An 18,919-nucleotide genomic window follows, 5' to 3' on the forward strand; every position below is an offset into this window, starting at 1 on the left:
TCAATCCCACTGTCCATGTCAGCGACGAAGATGTTGAACAAGACCGGTCCCGACACCGATCCCTGAGGGACACCACTCGTTACTGGTCTCCAGCCGGACATTGAGCCATGTAGAATCCCTTGTGTTACCTTCACCAAAAATACCAATTCTCATGGTTTTCCAAGAAAAATTTCATTGTAAAAACCCTGGAGGAGAAGGAGGACTCGCAGCCTGTTTCCTTACATAAGCAGTTTCTAATAGCTTTCTAGGAAAAACTTTTCTCTGAAGAGTCTTATGTAAGACAGATGTCAGGAGAGGAATTTCCACTATGTCAGTGCTTTCTGAAAAGGACCAGAAAAGTTAACTTGGAAGCTGGAAAAGGCTGCTAACAGCTTCCTGAGGATGAAATTGTCCAGCTGTCCTTGTTGCTTGCAGCAGGTACAAATCTAATACGAAATTGTAGAGAATGAATCTAGTCCTAGCTGTTGGAGTTGATAAATGTACCAGGCAGCATGTTTCCTGTTGCTTCTGCAGTGGGTAAGCAGGAGAGCTACATATTTAGGTGATGTGTTTTGCTGTGTTGACCTCCAGAAACCAGTCGATGTCAGTGGAGCAAGCGACCCTCATCACTTTGGCTCTGTACTGCTGTGACATAGTGCCTACTGTCAATAAATTCCTTAACTAGCTGTCGTGACTACCCCAGAAGAGCAGCAGTGCAAAAGGCTGTGATTGATGCCAGGTTCACGGCCTGATTGTGCAGCTACAATAAGGAACACAGGGTTTCTTTTGATGTGTTGGTCTTTTTTTTTTATTCACTTGCTATGCCTCACCCTTTGGCAGAGATAGACAAGAAAAGAATGGATTGGATTGACTTTTTCCCTGCTTGAGCTGGTGCTTCTTTTTCCTCCCCTCTATTTTGACATCTATCTCAAATCTGTGTGTGAGAAGTAACCTGTTACTGCCCTGATGCACAAACTACAGAGAAAATCCCATGCCAAGGCAGAAAACACTCATTCTTTTTCAGCTGCCTAAAGAAGGCATTGCCCTTACCCTTTCTGTATGCTGCTCTTCTGGATTTACATTCAAGAAGTTGTGCTTCTTTCTACCTTATTGATCCAATGCTTATGTTTCATGAAGAAATAGCAGTTAGCTTCATAAATGAACTTGTTCTTTAATAGCTGTACTCTGTTGGATCCAAAGTCAGTGTATCTCTGTGTCTTGGTCTTGACAAAAATGCCTAGAGCATTATTATAGCTTTGGTGCAGCTGAAGTTTGGTGACCATGGGTTTGTATCTTGGAAGGTATTTGTCCTGTAGGAGGAGCTGAAGGTTTCCTTGCATGGTTTAGGTTATATCTATGTTAATAACTGGTGTGGTGTAAAGGGAACACAGGACAAAACACCTGTGTGTTGTTGAGGAACCAGTATTCACCTTTACATGTGTTTGGGAGAGTTTTATTTCACACTTGCTAATGTCTGGTCCTGTGGACAGAATGCCAGTTAGGAGTTTGGGCACATCTGGTTTAATCTTGCCCAAAAGGAATGAAGTTAATGTGCTCCAAGGCAGCTCTGCCATACAAACCAAGGAGCTGTAAATGGGGATGATCAGTGAATTTGCTTCAAAAGCACATTTCAAATCTGAACTAAAGCATTAATAGAGAATCTGCCCTTAAGCATTTGAAATCACCATTCCTTTTTTCTTTGAGACACAGAGTGACTGCTGTGATGGCAGAAGTCGTATGTTGTTAATCAAAAAGTCCCATTTGATTGCTGAGGCTCTTTCCTTCTGTAATACATGGGGTGTTACTCAGCCCCTAGACACTGCTTTGCTTGCTTTTCTTCCTTCAAGTGTGCAAAATCAGTATGAGGAAAAACTGCATAACCTTACTTTACCTTCATAAAGGTGTTTCTTGCTTCTAAGAATGATACAGAGAAAGAAAACCATCAATTTCTTTTAAAACAATACAATAGTTTAAAAGGCAGAATTACTTGCTCTCTCACGTGCAATGCCTTGCACTCTGCCTTTAGAATCAGCCTATGTGTCTGGATAGGTAAAATGATGTTAGAAGATTGCTTCCTGAGGGCCTTAGAAATGAAGCAAGGTAGCAGAGCACTAGGAAATTCTGATTGATTCCAGTGCATTTGTACCAGACTAAACGGGGGTGACTTCTGTTAGAATTTCTCTACAACAAAAACCTATTTTACTCTTTTTCCACAGCTATAAAGCCATTGAGTTACCAGCTTGAGACATTAAATGTTTGGGGAAGGGGAGAAAAAGGGTTTTGTAGCATAAAGGGTCCCTTTTTAGATGTAGGGAAGGGATGCATTTATTGTAGAATTCTTTGTTAAAATTACATATGAAAGATTTTTATGTATCTACAGGATTGTGTTTAATTTCTGGCTTATTCTATGTAGGCAAATAGGTTAATGTTATTGCCTCCACTTCAGGTTCCCAGTTTTAACCCTAAAACATGTTTTCCTTCCTTTCCTTCCTTCCTATCTTCCTTCCAAATACTGGTAGACACAGATAAGTGATAGTGAAAATTAAGTGCAGCATGTTCCAGTCCTTTCCCAGCATATGGGGACTCAGCTGAGATGCTGCACTGACCATTCCTCTTCCTTTGAAACACTGAATTGTCACATTAATGTCAGTCTATTCTTAGACCTCAGCAGTTCCCCCCACACTCTCAAGGGCTATGTGGGATACACCTTGTGCAGCTATTCATCTCTTAAATTGTCTGTGCTCAGCATACCTGATGGAGTAATCAAGAATGGCAAGCTGACCAGGGTGATATCACTCATACTGAAGTGCTGGTTGTAATTTGTCAGCTAAGCACTGAGTAATCATATTGTAACCATATTGGAAACAGTAGGTATTGTTACTAAGTTTAATAGAATATGCTCAAATTCTTTAAATAACACTTGCCCAAGGAAGCTGTGAATGCTCCATCCCTGGCAGTGTTCAAGACCAGCTTGACCAGAATGTTGGGTGACGTGGTTTAGTGTGAGATGTCTCTGCCCATGGCAGGGGGTTGGAACTGGATGATCTTAAGGTCCTTTCCAACCTTAACTATTCTGTGACTCTATGATTATCTACACACAATTTTATCACTGAACTAAACTTTTCACCCAAGAACTAGGCTATTTTAAAAAGCCGAAGTTGCATCTCTTGTTTTATCTTGTTTCATATTGATTAAGTTGCAGCACCTTTGGAGTAAAGGCATTTTCTCATTGGAAAATACAGTCTGAAGTAATGACTGTCATGTTTAATCTGGTTCCTTGGTAAAAAACTAGGAATAATGTTCCCATTTCAATAAGCCTTAACATAAAATTGCAAACAGAAAAATATCACCTTATTTTCCAATTATAGAAATCCCAAAGTATATATGTCTGCATTTATAGCTTTGCTTTTCATATTTATTCTTCTAACAGTGCTGGATATTTTCCATGTGATGAAAACTTTGGAATTTTTATTTTGTAGCATTTTCTTTAAATACTTAATAAAGCTTTTGGGCCATGCAATGAATATTTTAAACATAATCTGTGGCTCTATGAAATTCCTACTGGCAAATGTTTAGTAATAAATACAATGTTTAGGTCTTTTTTTTTTCTTCTAATCCACATTTTAATTCATTCCAAACTTTTGAAGAACTTCAGGTGCTAAAAATCCTTTTTTAGTTCTACTTAGAGGAAAAGAAAAATGCGGAATCGTGAACAGTTTGTTACTGCAAATGTGAGGGTTAAGCCGGAGGAAAGTTTGCCTTTCATGTAAAAGGCTGTTGAAGTTAACATGTACAAATTGTATCTCAGTTAAAGTAATGAAAAGTGATCAGTCCTTTTAATAATAAAATAGGCAGCAGATAAATAATAAAACAACAAATCCAAAACTCCAAAGAATGACACCCCCCCCAAAATAAGCCCAGAACAAACCCAGCCAGCCTCCCCTAAAACCTCAACCCAGAACAGCAACAAAACTACAGCTGCATTTTGATGCCAGCCATAGTGGTTTCCTTCCTATTAGCTATTGGCATGTGGCTTTTAATCAAGTGCTTTGCACAGCCTGGATTTGGCAGTAAAGATTGGGATACAGGAACCATGTTCAAGGTGTGGTCAGATGGACCTTATGCAGTCTGATCGAGAGAAAGGTAATTTATTAAACTATAGATTTGAATGCGTGTGAGCTGATGATATTCCTAAAGGGCAGAACTGCCAGGTGAGCCTGGGCTGTTCGGGTTTGTACTGGCTGTGCACTTGGGACAGTTTCATCTTTACTACTGTATGTCATAGAATCCTAGAATGGTTTGTGTTGGAAGGGACTTTAAGGGGCTTTAAAACTCATCTGGGACACCTTCCACTAGAGCAGGCTGCTCCAAGCCCAGTCCAACCTGGCTTTGAACACTGCCAGGGATGGGGCAGCCACAGCTCTGGGCAGTGCCTTCTCCTGGGCAGCGCCTCGGAGAAGAATTTCTTCCTAATATCTAATCTAAGTCTCCCTTCTGACAGGTTAAAGCCATTCCCCCTTGTCCTGTCCATACCTGCCCTTGTAAAGCATCCTTTTCCAGCTTTCTTGTCGGCCCCTTTAGGTACTGGAAAGCTCAGATATGTCTTACTCATGGTTGTGTAAAGATTTAAATTCTGTGGAAATGTTAAAGTTGTTGTTCTGCAAAATAATACAAGTATTGCATGCTGGAATTAAGTACTAAAGATCACAGTTTGTACAATGGGATAAAGAAATCCAGAATACATTCATTCTACTGTGCAGCTTCATCAAGCAATCAGTTCTGCTTCAGCTGAAGACTGGAGAGCAGCAGCTGACTAATGCCTTAGTTGTGGAAGCTGTTGGAGTTGCTTTTAATGGGAGTACCCTTTAAGTGCATCCCTGAATAATTACAACTTTGAACACATCTGCCTAAGCCCTACTTATGTATAATTTGTTAAAATATCTTGGTTTTAAGGTCTATTAAATTACTGGAAAGGGAGGAAAAAATCTTGTGTGCTAACATGCAAAAGTTTCAGTTGTCTGCCAAGCAAAATAAATCTATTTTAAAGGAATGCTGAAGGATAGAAAAGGATTTTTAGGATAGTTAACTCTTAATTTCTTCAAGTGAACCTTGAGTTATGAACTAGTGATTTTGAACTTGAGATGTCATCTGCTATTCCTGGAATTACTGGGATCACAAATCTTGCCCCAAGTACCCCACTGTAATTAGGAAGTAGCTTAAACCTTCATTGAGGGACAAGCTTCTCCAGTGTTCCTGTGTAATAATGGAGTAACTCGGTTACTGTGGAGGACCTGAAGTGCTGCAGGTTCATACCTCATTTGCACCAATATAGTTCATCCCCCATAACTCCAAAAAAATCCTGAGGTAGTTCTAGGTATTGTCTTACCTTGGTTGAAGAGTATTTCAGAGCATCTTGTGTGTTTCTGAATTAAAACATTCCATCTTGGGAAGCCACGCTTTTCTTTGATTCTGCCATGAGTTGTTTTCAAGACTGTTTTCAGGTTAATTAACTTCTTAGCATATTGGTTACTTGGTCTGTAAAATGCAGTATTAGTTTACAAGCACTGGGGAGGCGGTCAGATAGTATCATAGCGTCAGTACAGCTATCGGTCATCTGAGGTTTAGTTTTATTGGAGCTTCTGAGAGCAGGGAGGAGTCGGTGCACCTTCTGTTTTGTCTTAATTATTCTTATAAAACAAGAGCCAAAGCCTTAATATGTGGAGGTTCTTTTGTGAGACTGTAAAATAACAACAGGGGTAACTTCAGCATGTCTGGCACAGTTGTTTAAGTGACCCTCACTTAAGAAGTTATCCAGGATTGATGAGCCTTTAGGTAGGTTTCATTGCAAAACTGAAGGTAAAGTTTTACGTCTTCCATCTACTTACATCTTTGTCTATAAACCTGAACTGAGATTTTTTGGATCTATCCAAAGAGAGGAGTCTTGCTGATTCTTACCGAAATCATTCTGAAAAGACATATCCTGCAGAAGTGCTATTTATATCAGGTATTGATATCTAGCTTTTGGAGAAAGCGTAGGCTGGATTATGTTTTCCATTTATGTTTTCCACTGATTTTAATCATGAAATCCCTTTCTAATGACAGGTAGTGTGACCAATAATCTGGAACAGAAACAAGTGGCTGCTTATTATACATGCTTCATATTGTAAATGTATCTGTTCACATGACCTCAAAGGTTCACAACTGAAACGAGCTTCATTAGTGAATAATACCTTAACAAAAGTGACAAGTACTATTACATGTTTGTAATGGTAAACTATACTCAAGACGTGGACTATGCTCTTAAACTATTGCTTCTACAGATAATGCAGTTGGGCAACACCTTGATCATGTTAAGGGACCACTGCCACTGGTGGGGGTTTCCATTACCTGGAAGGGAAGAAAACTCTCAGCAGCATCATTTTCTCCCACAGTATGTCCTTTATATATAAAGTCACATAAAGTAGCTTCTGAAATATTGATTGCTCTTGCTAGTTATATCTTGGGCACTAGTGAGAGCACAGTTTTCTGTTTGTGAGGATTAAATTCAAGAAGCTATGCTACTTTAATTTTCTTACTAAATGTTCAAGTACTTCTATCTCTGGACTTTGTGCTTTCGATGTTATTGTTAATTCCTAGGCTTATTTTGTTTTAAATAATTGGTTATACATATTTTAGGGATATAATTTGATGTCTGTATCTGAAGAACAAATTTGCAGTTCTCTGGACAGTGCAAATCTGTTGGTGAAGCTTAGGCTAAAGTAGCTACAGTCTAGTTAAATATACATATATACCCACACATTCTTTGGATTGTCTGTTACTGTTGCCTAGCTTCCTTATAAAGCATTATCTCCTTCCTAATTCTATGATTTGCAGCTTTCTTGGTTGCCAAGAGGCTGTTTGAAAAATGTCTTTACGAAATAGGCTGTAAATAAGTCATTACAAAACCAATCACAGGTTCTTGCCCCCTCAAGGCTTCAGCTGAAATGAGCAAGCGCTTGTAAGATGGTTCTTTGTAAAATAAATTCATCTGCAACAGTTAAATATAACAACTTTGATTACTTGGGGAGTAGAAAAAGTACTTTGTTCCTTAATCTCCCTATTACATGAGCCACTTAAATCTTCAGTAGCGTGTGCTTCTCTTTCTGACACTGTTTTCCATTTTATGGTACTATAGTGGCAGGTGCTGCAGCTAGATCTGGAGATGCTCTGAAGCTTAAAAAGCAGAGTCTGTACAATATAAGCACAGAGAGATGCCCTTTAGGTAGACTAGTAAGAATCATTTCTCCTCTATCTAATGGGTACAGAAAGGTGTATTTGTTGCTTAACTCCTTCATAGAGGAGTAAGAGCTGAGAGGCAGCACTTGGTTTAAACCTTACTTATTTCTTTTCTTTCTCCTGGGTGTTTCTATAATTCAGATATAAGTTTAAACCTTTTAAGCCTTATAAATTACAAGGCAGGGTAAAGGCCTGTGTATTGTAATATAAATGGTGAATGTGCTATTGCCAGGTTTTTCCACAAGATGAAAATGCAATTATTGTGATGTTTACTACAGAAGATACCAAGAATAAAATAAAAATATTCACTTGTGTTTAAAAGAACCACTTTTCTTATTTGATTTTTACATATTTTTTTACACTATTTGTACTTCATTTATAGACTTCCAACCATCCTTAGTTTTCTGTACAAGGTTCAAAGTACTGTAAATCAAGGATTTGTGGCTCTCCAGGTGTTTGGCACACAGTATGAGAGTGCTTCTAAAAATAAATTGTTTACTTGAGTTCTGCATCTCAATACTGAAGAGCCATCACTTGCTTGGTTTTTCCTCATGACTCCTGCTGCCTGTCTGAAAATGGATGAAAAACAAGTTATGTCCCATTTTCATCACATATAATTTGAGCAGAATAAGTTTGTTAAAGGTGATGTTGTATTACTTTTGAGCATTATGAGTCATATACATGTTTCCTTTGTGAGGACTTCACATAACAAAGCACAACTGCTGTTTGTCTTTGATATAAAAATGTATATGTAAGAGGCTGTATTTGTTTATTAGAAACTTTGCTAATTATCGTAATTTTATTTCAGCTTTACTTTTGGAAGCTCAGTCAACGCCCTTTCAAATAACTCCTTCAACCATGGCAAATATTGTGAAAGGCCTGTATACACTACGACCAGGTAAAAAAGGAATGGTCTCTCATACTTTAGTTGATATAAAAATAGAAATGAGGATGGGAAAGGTTTACAGAAAGCTCTAGTTCTTGTATGCAAGCTAGGAATGGGGTGGACCCTCCATTTACAAATTGCATGGATAAAGCTCTTTCAGTAAGCAGGGATTATTTTTACAACAGCAAAAGTAACATTGTACCATCATTTTTAAGGCAACCCTGATTTCATTTTTGTGAGCTGTTCAGTACCAAAGAAAAGAAGGGTGTATATATAATTCTTTTGAAAGGAGCTCAGTTTGGTTTTCTTACAGGTGATGGACTTGTGATTTCCCAGTTTTCCATTTCAGCTGATCATTGTTGTCTACTTCACAACACAACAGATACTGGTTTGAGTTGGTACCATGTGCCTAATTGGATTTTGAATAGTTGCCTTATGTCTGTAAGATACTTAAGTATAAAGATTGTTCCTACAATCTGCCTGCTTTCCACAGCTGGTAGGAGGACCCAAGTGGCTGACTTTAAGCTGTTGTTTAAACAATACATATTTTCTCTGGTTACCTGCTCCTCAAGCTTCTCAGCCTGTGAGAAAATAAGGAACTTTAATGTCATTCCAACCGAAAGAGCACAGGATACACTTCTTGATGTAAAAGGCTGTTCTTTCTCTGGTGATGCTGGTTCTCGAGGATGAATTCTGAAACAGTCAGGGCAAGAGTTTCTCTGAGGCCATGCTTTGCTACTTATTCTGTGGGACTTGCTCCATTGGATGTGTTATGGGTCTGGCAAGCAGGTAACTGGAGAAGTAAAGCAGAAAAATGTGGTCAGTTGGATGTGCTGGGGTATTAGAGCAGCACTAGGAAGTGTCTGCTTAGGCAGTGTAAAGAGCAAAAGGAAAAGTGATGCTGATGTGGCTGGTGGTGATGGGCTTTCTCTTGTTTTCTCTTCAGGCAGAAAGTACTTGACAGGCTGTTAGATTTCAGATGCTGCCAGAAAAGACTGTCTTCTAATTCTAGCTCCAGCGTGTGGTGCCTGTATCAGAAAACACTGGAGCCTGGGCAGGTGCTCAGGCTGCTGGTTGGCCCACTTGGATTTAGCTTGAAATACTCTTTTCACCTCGCCCATGATGATCTGGCAGTGGCATGAAATATTCTACCACAGTATTTCATATTGTGAATTCCAAGTCAGTTTATTAGCTTGGCTAAATGATTCAGTGGCATTAGGTCTTTAGTAGGTAACACATTCCACATGGTATCTTTTTCCTGTATTTCATCAGACAAACAGTGCTGTTTCATGTCTGTAGAATTTGGGGGTTTTGTTGGTTTGGTTTTGCTTTTCATTTTACCTGGGGAGCTACAGGCCTGACAGCCTGACCTCAGTGCTGGGGAAGGTCATGGAGCAGATGATCTCAAGGGCCATCACACAGCATATACAGGATAACCAGGTGATCAGACCCATTCTGCATGGGTTTATGAAAGGCAGGTCCTGCTTGACTAACCTGATCTCCTGTGACAGGGTGACCTGCTTAGTGGATGAGAGAAAGGCTGTGGATGTTGTCTATCTGGATATCAGTAAAGCCTTTGACACCGTTTCCCACAGCATTCTCCTGTAGAAACTGCCTCCTCATGGTTTGGATGGGTGCACTTCCCTGGGTAAAACTGTCTGGATGGCTGAACCCAAAGACTGGGTATTTAGGAAAAATTTCTTCACTGAAAGGCTTGTGGAGCACTGGAACAGGCTGCCCAGGGAAGTGGTTGAGTCGCCATCCCTGGGGGTGTTTAAAAGATGTGTAGATGTGGCACTTAAGGACATGGCTTAGTGGTGTACTTGGCAGTTCTGGGTTAATGGTTGGACTTGATGATCTTAAAGGTCTTTCCCAACCTAAATGATTCTGTGATGAGGGAGTTTAGTGCATTGGTTTTTGTTTAAACCCCCTGTACACTAATAAAGAGGATTTTCTAAGTTTGCCAGTTAGAGTGAAGAGTGAAGTTTGGCATTGACCAAGTAAACATATGTGGGAATTGGGTGAAAACTTGTCATATGCCTTAGTGAATGTTTTTAAAAGCATCCCTTTTTTCCAAGTAAAGATGGAGTCTAAGGTAACTGCTATAACCTCTGGGAAGGTTGGCTTCACAAGAGGTATTTATTTTTCTCAGAGCAGTTGCTAGAAACCCAATTTTCATCCTTGACTCATTCTGTGTTTCATATAGTCAGCCTTGACGCAACTTTAAGGTAAACTATCTTGCTCCTGTAAGGCAATGTTCGGTATAGTGAAATTGCATTTCTGTCCTGAAACTGAACTAGTAGAGGTTAATATTACATAATAAAGATTAGAAAAGTGTTCATCTAAGCCTTGGAAGATCGGGAAAAGAATTGCATTAATTCATTTGAAATGGGGGATGGAGAAGCAGGGTTGTATGGTGACATTAGTGTGATTTCTAGAAGGAAGGCTCAGCTCTGTGAATACACTCGCAGAGTAAAGTGTTACAAATGAGCTGATTATCTAGATGAGTTGATAATCAAACTTGTCATTGAGGTGAGTGCAGAGACTCAGCAGGACCTGTGAGATGCAGCAAGAACTGAATTTCAATTTGGTGATGAGGTTGATGGCAAACAGTAAATCTTTTATCTACATGTAAACATCTGATTATTTGTTCTGCTTTATGGCTTGGTTTCTGTGGAGTTTGGGGATGGTTTGGGGTATTTTGGGTGGAGTATTTGTTTGTTTAAACTCAAGATCCTAAAATGTGTTTAAAACGGAGCAAAGTTACATTTGTCAAAGAATAAAGTTTTCACAAAAGATCTTTTCCACATTTTGTTGTTGCTTCCCCTTTTCTTACAGAATGGGTACAGATGGCACCAGCTTTGTTTTCCAAGTTCATCCCAAATATTCTACCACCTGCTGTGGAATCTGAGCTTCAGGAATATGCTGCTCAAGACCAGAAACTTCAGAGAGAGCTTATGCAGAATGGATTTACTAGGTAATAATTATTAGTCTTCAGTAGTAATTGTGCTGGACAGTGCTGAAATGGTAAAAATGGATACACCTAAAAATACTGAAGAAATAATTCAAGAGTTAATAAATAACCTTCACAACTCAGTATTTGAAAATGGCCTTATTTTCCATGCTTTTTGAGCACTGCCAACCCTGCAGATGATACCAAAAAGATGATTGCAAGTCTTGAAATATTTTCATGAAAAAGATTGCTTATAGTTCATAAATTCAAAACACAATTCCCTGTGTTTTGATTGTTTCTAATGTATGATTATGCCCTTGTTCAGCCTTTACTTTGGCTCTTCAGTTTCTGTAAACTGACTTCTTTTCATTATGTTTCTGAAAATGCCAGTTGATGACTTTCTCCTTATTCCACTTATAGAGCTATTTATATAGTTAAGGTGTTTATTTTAAATAGTCTTTTTCTCATCTAAGTATTGAATTAGGGAGGGCGAGAAAGAAAAAGCAGCAAAAGAGACAGCAGAAAATATTCCTGGCCTGTATTATGCCCTCTGGGGAGTCCCTGTTGCTTTGTGCTCTTCTATTTAACTGCCTAGATGGAAGCACAGTGCTTTCGCTACAGCAGTGTACCACTTTTGTAGTAGTCTTAATCTGGGGGAGCCATTGTGCTCTGTTCCCAAGAGGATCATTTCTGCATGAAGAGAATAAGTCTTCATCTTTCTTGTTACCTGTGCAACGCTGAGAATCTGGTCCTGTAGTTTGAACGCCCGCTAGACATGGGTATATTTAGTGTAAGATGTACTCCTGGATTTCATACTCTCAAGTGTGAACAAGTCCAGAGGAGGCCACGAGGATGGTCAGGGGACTGGAGCACCTCCCGTATGGAGACAGGCTGAGAAAGTTGGGGCTGTTCAGCCTGGAGAAGAGAAGGCTGCGTGGAGACCTCATAGCAGCCTTCCAGTATCTGAAGGGGGCTTACAAGGATGCTGGACACGGACTCTTCACTAGGGACTGTAGTGATAGGACAAGGGGTAATGGGTTAAAACTTAAACAGGGGAAGTTTAGGTTGGATATAAGGAAGAAATTCTTTAAGGGTGGTGAGGCACTGGAATGGGTTGCCCAGGGAAGCTGTGAATGCTCCATCTGTGGCAGTGTTCAAGGCCAGGTTGGACGAGGCCTTGGGTGACATGGTTTAGTGTGAGGTGTCCCTGGCCATGGCAGGGGGGTTGGAACTGGATGATCTTAAGGTCCTTTCCAACCCTAACTATTCCATGATTCTGTGTAGGTTTCCTCAAAGGTGATCTTTCTCTCTTCAAAGCTTGGTAAATTATTGAGCTTCAGAACTCTACTGCTGTTTCAAATACAAATGGTTTTGTAGGCCTGCTCCTTGTAAGGCTTTCTGGTGAGGAAAAGATGTTTTTGGCAAGTACACACACGAGTTAAGGCACTGAAAACAAGCCATAAGGGCTTGCGCTGAAAAGAGCAGTGCAGCTGGCACAAGATAACAGAAGTTTGAGACTTGGAAACTGAGTTGGCCTATAATGCTGACAAAAGAATGTAGTACACAGAACAAAAAAGGGAACATTTTGGTTTTGTCTTTCAATATTACTAATCCTGTAGGTGGCTTCTAATATTCTGCTTAAAACTGCATTTCACCAGTTTCACAGTTTATAGAGAATTAAAAATCAAGTTTCAAGTAGTAACAGTTCGTATCCACAAAAACAATCTGTCTCAAAAACATTTTTCCCTAGGTACCTGAAAATAAAAGAGGCTTGTTAGCCTGGCTGTGAAGTTCTTTGGCTGGTGCTGTAAGGAAGATGCTGTATAAAAGGCTAGGAAGGATACTGACCACTGCAAAGTCTAGACACCTCTGTGGTGCTCTCTTGGTAGAGACTTGGGGGCATCCTCAGAAAAGTAACAAGTTCTCTTCCTTCAGGCTTTATGCAGTATGGCATCTTCTGGGTATTGAACACGTGAAGAGTTTTGGTATACCTTGTAGGTTTAGGCAATTGGCCCAGCCTAGCCCATGCTTTTGCACAGCTGCTGTTTCTACATAACTGCTTACAGTGTATTAAATAAAAATGCAAACTAAACCTTTGCAGTGGAATAACTGATTGATGCCATTTAGTTTCTGGTGAATGTGTTTTGCACTGCATATTTATATGGTTTTACTGTCAGGGGGTCAGTGCAGTCTGGTAAACATGGAGGTCGTATGAAGTGTTAGAGTCTGTCATCATTAAAAGAATACATGTAAAAGAAAATAAAAACAGGTAATATATTTGCTACATGGCATTTTGCAGTGGCATTTGAAACACATTTTGGTTTGCATATTACATCTTGAAATACGTTTCTTCCTGTGTTGTAAATAAATATAACTTATTTATAACTCAAAATTGGTCTGAGGTTGTATTCCTACACATATAGATGTATATACTTACACTTAAAAAAGGTTGTTTTCTCTTTTAGCAGGTAATGTGCCAAATCTGTTCTCTTCTAGTTTAGTATGAAAGATCATCTGTTCTTCCCCAATTGCACCAGAAATGGTGAAGTCTTTGCTGCTGCATTTCCCTGTAAAGCAATAACCTTGAGGAACACAACACAGTGAGGTCTCTTGGGCAGCATTAACAGCATGTCAGGTTTTAGTTGAAATAGTCAGGTTATAAACACTATTAAATACTATTGTTGCAGGATAGGCCAGTTGCTTGGCAGTATTTCTTTTGCGAAGGACCTTAATCAAGGCATGCACAGCAGGTCAGTCATCTTAAGAGTTTCTTCAGGGAAGAACATTTCATATTATTGGAAAAAAAAACCAATAATTTCTGCCAACTTCCAGCAAATAAATGTGACATTATAACCACTGTGATGAAAATATATTAGAATCTCTCTTCTTTAACAGCATCAATAGCATATCTATCACCACAAGGATGATAGGTATTTTCCAGCTTCTGAGAGTTCGTGTGCATAAGAATAAAAGGAAAGAAACCATGTTTTCCAATGGGAATTCAACTTTGGGGTTTTGGGACCAATTATGTCAATCAGTGTTTATACAACTTTATAGTTACTTACTTAAATTTTCCCCTTGAAGAGGGAGTGCTCTCAGCTCAGACTCGCCTAGAGTCTGTTGGGTATTCAGCAGCATTGTACCTTTCTACAGTGATAGATGCAGAGTTTTTCACATAGCTCTATAAAGTTCAGTTAAGGAGTTTGAAACAAAGAAAACAATTTTATGCATGACTTAAGACCATGCTACATACGAGCAATTTTCCTGATCTTAATTTTGTACAAAATTATCCTATAAAATCAAACAGACTTTAATGGAAGGATGAGCTAATTAAATCCAAAAAATATAGCTTATGCTTCTGTCTAGTGAATTGAGAATCCTGTAGTCATGTGTTATTGCTGCTATGTTTGAATTTTGATTCTGAAGTCTATGAAAGCTGATGGCTGTGCTGAGGTATTTCATACTAATTTCCCTTTTTAAAAATCATTGAATGGTTTGGTTTGGTAGGAACCATTAAAGGTCTTATCCAACCCTCCCTGCTACAAGCAGGAGCATCTTCAGTTAGTTCACATCATCATGAAAATACCTTTCTTCTCTTTCTTTCCTAGAGGTGACCAGTCACGCAAGAGAGCTGGAGAAGAGTTAACTTACAGTAAGTATGCATCTACCCCTGCCCTCCAGTGTCCTGCAGTCCCCGAGAGGCTGGGCATACAGGTAGTGGTGGTCTTCTGGCTTCTCAGGGGTGGTGAGGTATCAGGGACTGCATCTCCACATACAGCTATTTGGGTGTAGTGAAAGTCCCATGTTTTGTGCTGACTATATACTTGTCCAGGGGAGAATCTAGTCCTGTACATTCCAGGTTGGGATTGAAGTACAAGGTCCTGATTGTCATTAAATAGCCTTGGAGACTGGGGATTAATATCTTTAGTTATTGCCAGTTCATTTTATTGCATTCTTTCCACCAAGTTTTCTCCTGTGCCTTCAGCTATTTGCTTTATTTTCTACCATAAAATATCATACAGTTTTATGATTAACTGTTATTACAACTTGAAATGAATGAATGGATATTTATATGTTATACCAGCTTCTGTTTACCCTGTTGATGTTTTTCAGTCAGTGCTGGGTTTTGGGCTGTTGGGGGAAGAGGGGTAAAGGACATAAGGTGGAAGTTTTAATACAAGAGAATTTCTTGAACTTTTAATGTAATTTCAGATGGCTCATCAACTTGTGCAAGCTCCAGGGGGTACAGATAGTGAATATACTGGATCAGCTTCTATTCCTAGCCAGAACAGACACTGGAGGAGCGCAGGTGGTATCCGGAGCCTCCTTTGGCAACTGCTGATACTCGAGCTCTGACACGAGCTATGCCTCAAAGAAGAGTTTTGGACTTTCTTCTTTATATAATAAAATGTCAGTTGCTGCTACAGTTGGGATGACTTTGAAAGACATGTTTCCTTGGTCTAACCTACCGACAAGTTCATGTTCTGTGATTTTTTTCTGTGAGGAATGCACCTTGAAAAACGATCCTTTCAAAGTGGAAACGGGCAGCGAAATCAGCAGCTTCCAAAAGCGTTAGAATGGAAGAATCTTTTTTGCACTCTTTTCTTAATATTAAGGACATTCTTAAAACTAGTTAACACATCAGTGTATTAGTTTTTAAACTTCAAGGTATTTTCTGGAGCTTTTACTTAATAAGAATAAAGTTTCATTATTTTACAGTATTTGTTTGTTAGTTCAAAAATGGTCACCTTTGAGGAGTTGGTCCCATGTAAACGTATCTTCTGTCAGGGAGTTTAAAATTCCAGATTTTTCTTTTCTCTTTGTTTTTTTTGTTACTTGGTATTTTGAATCTCTTTTCCTGTGTGTTTGTACTCTGTGCCTTCAGCTTGTGCACTTTGCAACTTCAGAGACCATATTTTGTTTACTGCAAAATGTGCTCGAGTCAAAACTTGATGCGAACAAACATGCTGCAAAGTTGCACTTTTCTCTTGCATTAATGGGAGGTGAATTTAATGAGGAAGGGAGAAAAGTTGAACCTGTCACCATCACTGATAGTGACTTGAAAGTTTGTCCCCTTTTTAATTTTCCTGTATATTTGTGTTTAATGCTGGGACCAACTCTTGCAGAACCCTCTCATTGACTTTTCATTGGCTTCCATAATTGCAATAGATCGAGATGTGAATTCCAGATTGAATGAAATACTAAGATATGTTTTATGTTGTGCTATGTAGCGACATTGTGGACAAAATTCTCCAGTCCAGTAGGTCTGCAGTGTGCATCTTTGTCAGCACAAACTAGATGTGCACCTGGTAGATCTGCGAACAATGGTACCTGTCCAAGATCACTTGGTGGCTTCTGTGCCACTTCTCCTGTTTTGGGAATGTGAAGGGGGTATGATGGTGGGTGTAGTCAGAATCAGGGAGTTGAGGAGTGGTGTAATGCAGCCTCTTGCTTCCAGTCTTGTGTAGACTCAGTTGGATATCCAGCTGAGCCCAGTTCCAGGAGATCTGGACTGATGGTCTAAATCCTAGTGATTGTGACATGGGTTTTAATCAGTGGTATGTCTAATGCAGTTCTTTCATGAGAGGAGACATATACTTGAAAAAGCAGTTTGACTACAGAGTTTGTTGGTGTTTGGGTTTTTTTTTTGTTATTACTATGGATTTATTTTCAGTACCTTTAGTTCTGAAGAGAAATGAGTTGGTAATATAAAATCTTTCCGAAGTGAAACAAACTTTGTTCAGTTTTGTCTTGCACAACTCTTACGCCTGTTTAAGAACAGCACCACACAGACACCCACCAACCCCCTTTATGCTTGCATGAGTTCATTACAAAATGCAGGAAAAAGACAAAAATAGATGCGGCAGGGACAAAGCTTCTTTTTGTTTTTGTTTTGTATCCAGGAGTCATGTAAATGAATTTAATTCAGTCCATTTCACATCAGCCGCTTTGGCAATGCCGCTAGTTTGGAGGGTGGCAGGGAGGAAGAATGAGAAGGACACTGCTGTGTTTGACAGATTCAGATCTGATTTACCTGTGTGTTTCTTTGCATATTTGCAAGGACTATTTAATTTTGAGGCAGCTTTTCTTTTAGAATGAAAAATGAATGTTTGGTGTGGTGTTTTCTATGTAGAACAATGCCAGCAATCTAATTTCATCCCCAGTAATGGAAAATCAAACCACTTGGTAGGGATTTTTCAAGTGTTGATAGTGCTTCAACTTTGCTATTAGGTACTTAAGTTGAAGCAGAATTAGGTACAAACAGGGGTTTTGTAAATACACGGTGGATAAATTAATGAAGGCTTGTAGGGAACAAAATGATTTGCCAGCTTCCACATTTTCTGACAGTTTTGGATTTGAACAAAAATAAAACCTCTGATAGCGTCCTTAGCTTTAAAATAATCAGTGTTTACTGAAATCATGACATTCCTGAGTAAAGAATAGATGCATTAACCTGATTTGGTTAAAGTCTGTTTACAACTTCATTACCATTCTAGCCCATATAATACAGTAATCAAGCTCTGTTGTCTTTGTCAAATGATCACAGTCTTTTTCTGTTCTTAAAGTGGTTTTACTGGGTCAAGTTTGTAAATAACATGCTTTCGCTTCATTGTCTGAGGCAAGGGTTCAACATTCATTTTACATTGCATTATGTTTGGGACACAAACTTCTTGAACAGTAAAGGTAAAGCATTTCTGTTGGCATGGTTCACTCTGTGTGCCATGAGTAGTGCTTGCATATTCCTCAGTCCTCTGTAGCATTCTCACTTGGCCACCATACCAGAGAAATCTGTTTGTTAAGCACTGTATTATGTTGTAAATTTGGCATTAAAATTCCTGTATGTTTTGGCATTATTAACATAATGCTGAAATACTGTTTTATCTGTTGAAGACGTTCTCATTGTGACTGAGCATGGAACAGAATACAGCTTACGATACTGAATCATTTTGTTTCTCTGTAAACTTTTACTTACAGTAAAACTAACTCAGCCGACTTGAGCATTGGTACTGTTAAGCCACAATTACCAACAGCATGATCCTAACTGCAGTATTTAATTTAACCAGATAACTTGTGGTAAATCCATTGCATTTGTAGCTTACTCTGTTAAGATTAAGCAGTAAAGTTGGTTATACCATGGGTGTCGTCTTCATGTTGCACTGGTTCTACAGCCAAACTTGCTACATTAAAATATTTGTAGATTAATTTCATTTCTTGATTTGAGAAGTTGAAATATTTGAATTCATCCTACTGTAATGATAGGCAAGTGTCAATATTTGGTCAAGATGGTCTTTGATACAAATGGTGAAGCTGAGGGGTACTAACTAGGTAAGTATTTAATTCCTCCACAGTTAGATATCCTCGGTGTCTTTGTGTAGTTGTTGAGGAAGTGTTTATGAATGAATACTCTGAAGCCAAAGTGTTCATTCCTATTGTTTGATAGAAATGTGATCAGCCACATCCATTGCTTTTAAGTTTTCCATGACAATGGTTATTTACTTCCTACAGGTTTGCAAAAAGGAAAGACTTACAAAGGCCATGTTCTGAGTGACTAGGAAATGCTTTTCATGTACACTGTGGCCCTAGCGAAAGGACTATTCTGTAGATCTACAAATAAGAACCAGCTGCTTGAATTGGACTCCTGTCTTCAGCCCAGCTCTAGTAGAGAGAAAACAAAGATGCCTGTTTTTGGTGCCTTGACATTCACCAGGTGGCCAGAGGGTACTTAGTTGGGCTCACAGTGCAGACCCTTAGGATCAGTTGATCACAACCAAAAGGTCCAGCTAGGGAGGAACAGTCATTGCTTGAGTTGATGTCCTGGCCTTTCT

General features: G+C 39.1%; 1 protein-coding gene across 4 annotated transcripts in view; it reads left to right on the forward strand.

Moving 5' to 3' along the window:
* The window catches only part of CACUL1 (CDK2 associated cullin domain 1), a 51,488-nt gene extending 33,187 nt beyond the window's left edge, over window positions 1–18,301 (forward strand). For 2 of the 4 annotated variants that reach the window (XM_062635329.1, XM_062635326.1), the window contains 5 exons: window positions 8,063–8,152; window positions 10,979–11,117; window positions 13,781–13,843; window positions 14,702–14,745; window positions 15,306–18,301. In XM_062635329.1, the coding sequence (XP_062491313.1) occupies window positions 8,063–8,152; window positions 10,979–11,117; window positions 13,781–13,843; window positions 14,702–14,745; window positions 15,306–15,346 (377 nt within the window). In that variant the 3' untranslated portion in view covers window positions 15,347–18,301. The remainder of the gene's footprint in view (window positions 1–8,062; window positions 8,153–10,978; window positions 11,118–13,780; window positions 13,844–14,701; window positions 14,746–15,305) is intronic. The other 2 variants (XM_062635328.1, XM_062635327.1) reach the window with 2 other exon arrangements.
* The last annotated feature ends 618 nt before the right edge of the window (window positions 18,302–18,919 follow it).

This window comes from Pezoporus occidentalis, unplaced genomic scaffold (genome assembly GCF_034315485.1).
Source record: "Pezoporus occidentalis ecotype Australia unplaced genomic scaffold, CSIRO_AGI_Poc_V1 ctg45, whole genome shotgun sequence".
In the NCBI taxonomy this organism is placed as follows: domain Eukaryota; kingdom Metazoa; phylum Chordata; class Aves; order Psittaciformes; family Psittacidae; genus Pezoporus; species Pezoporus occidentalis.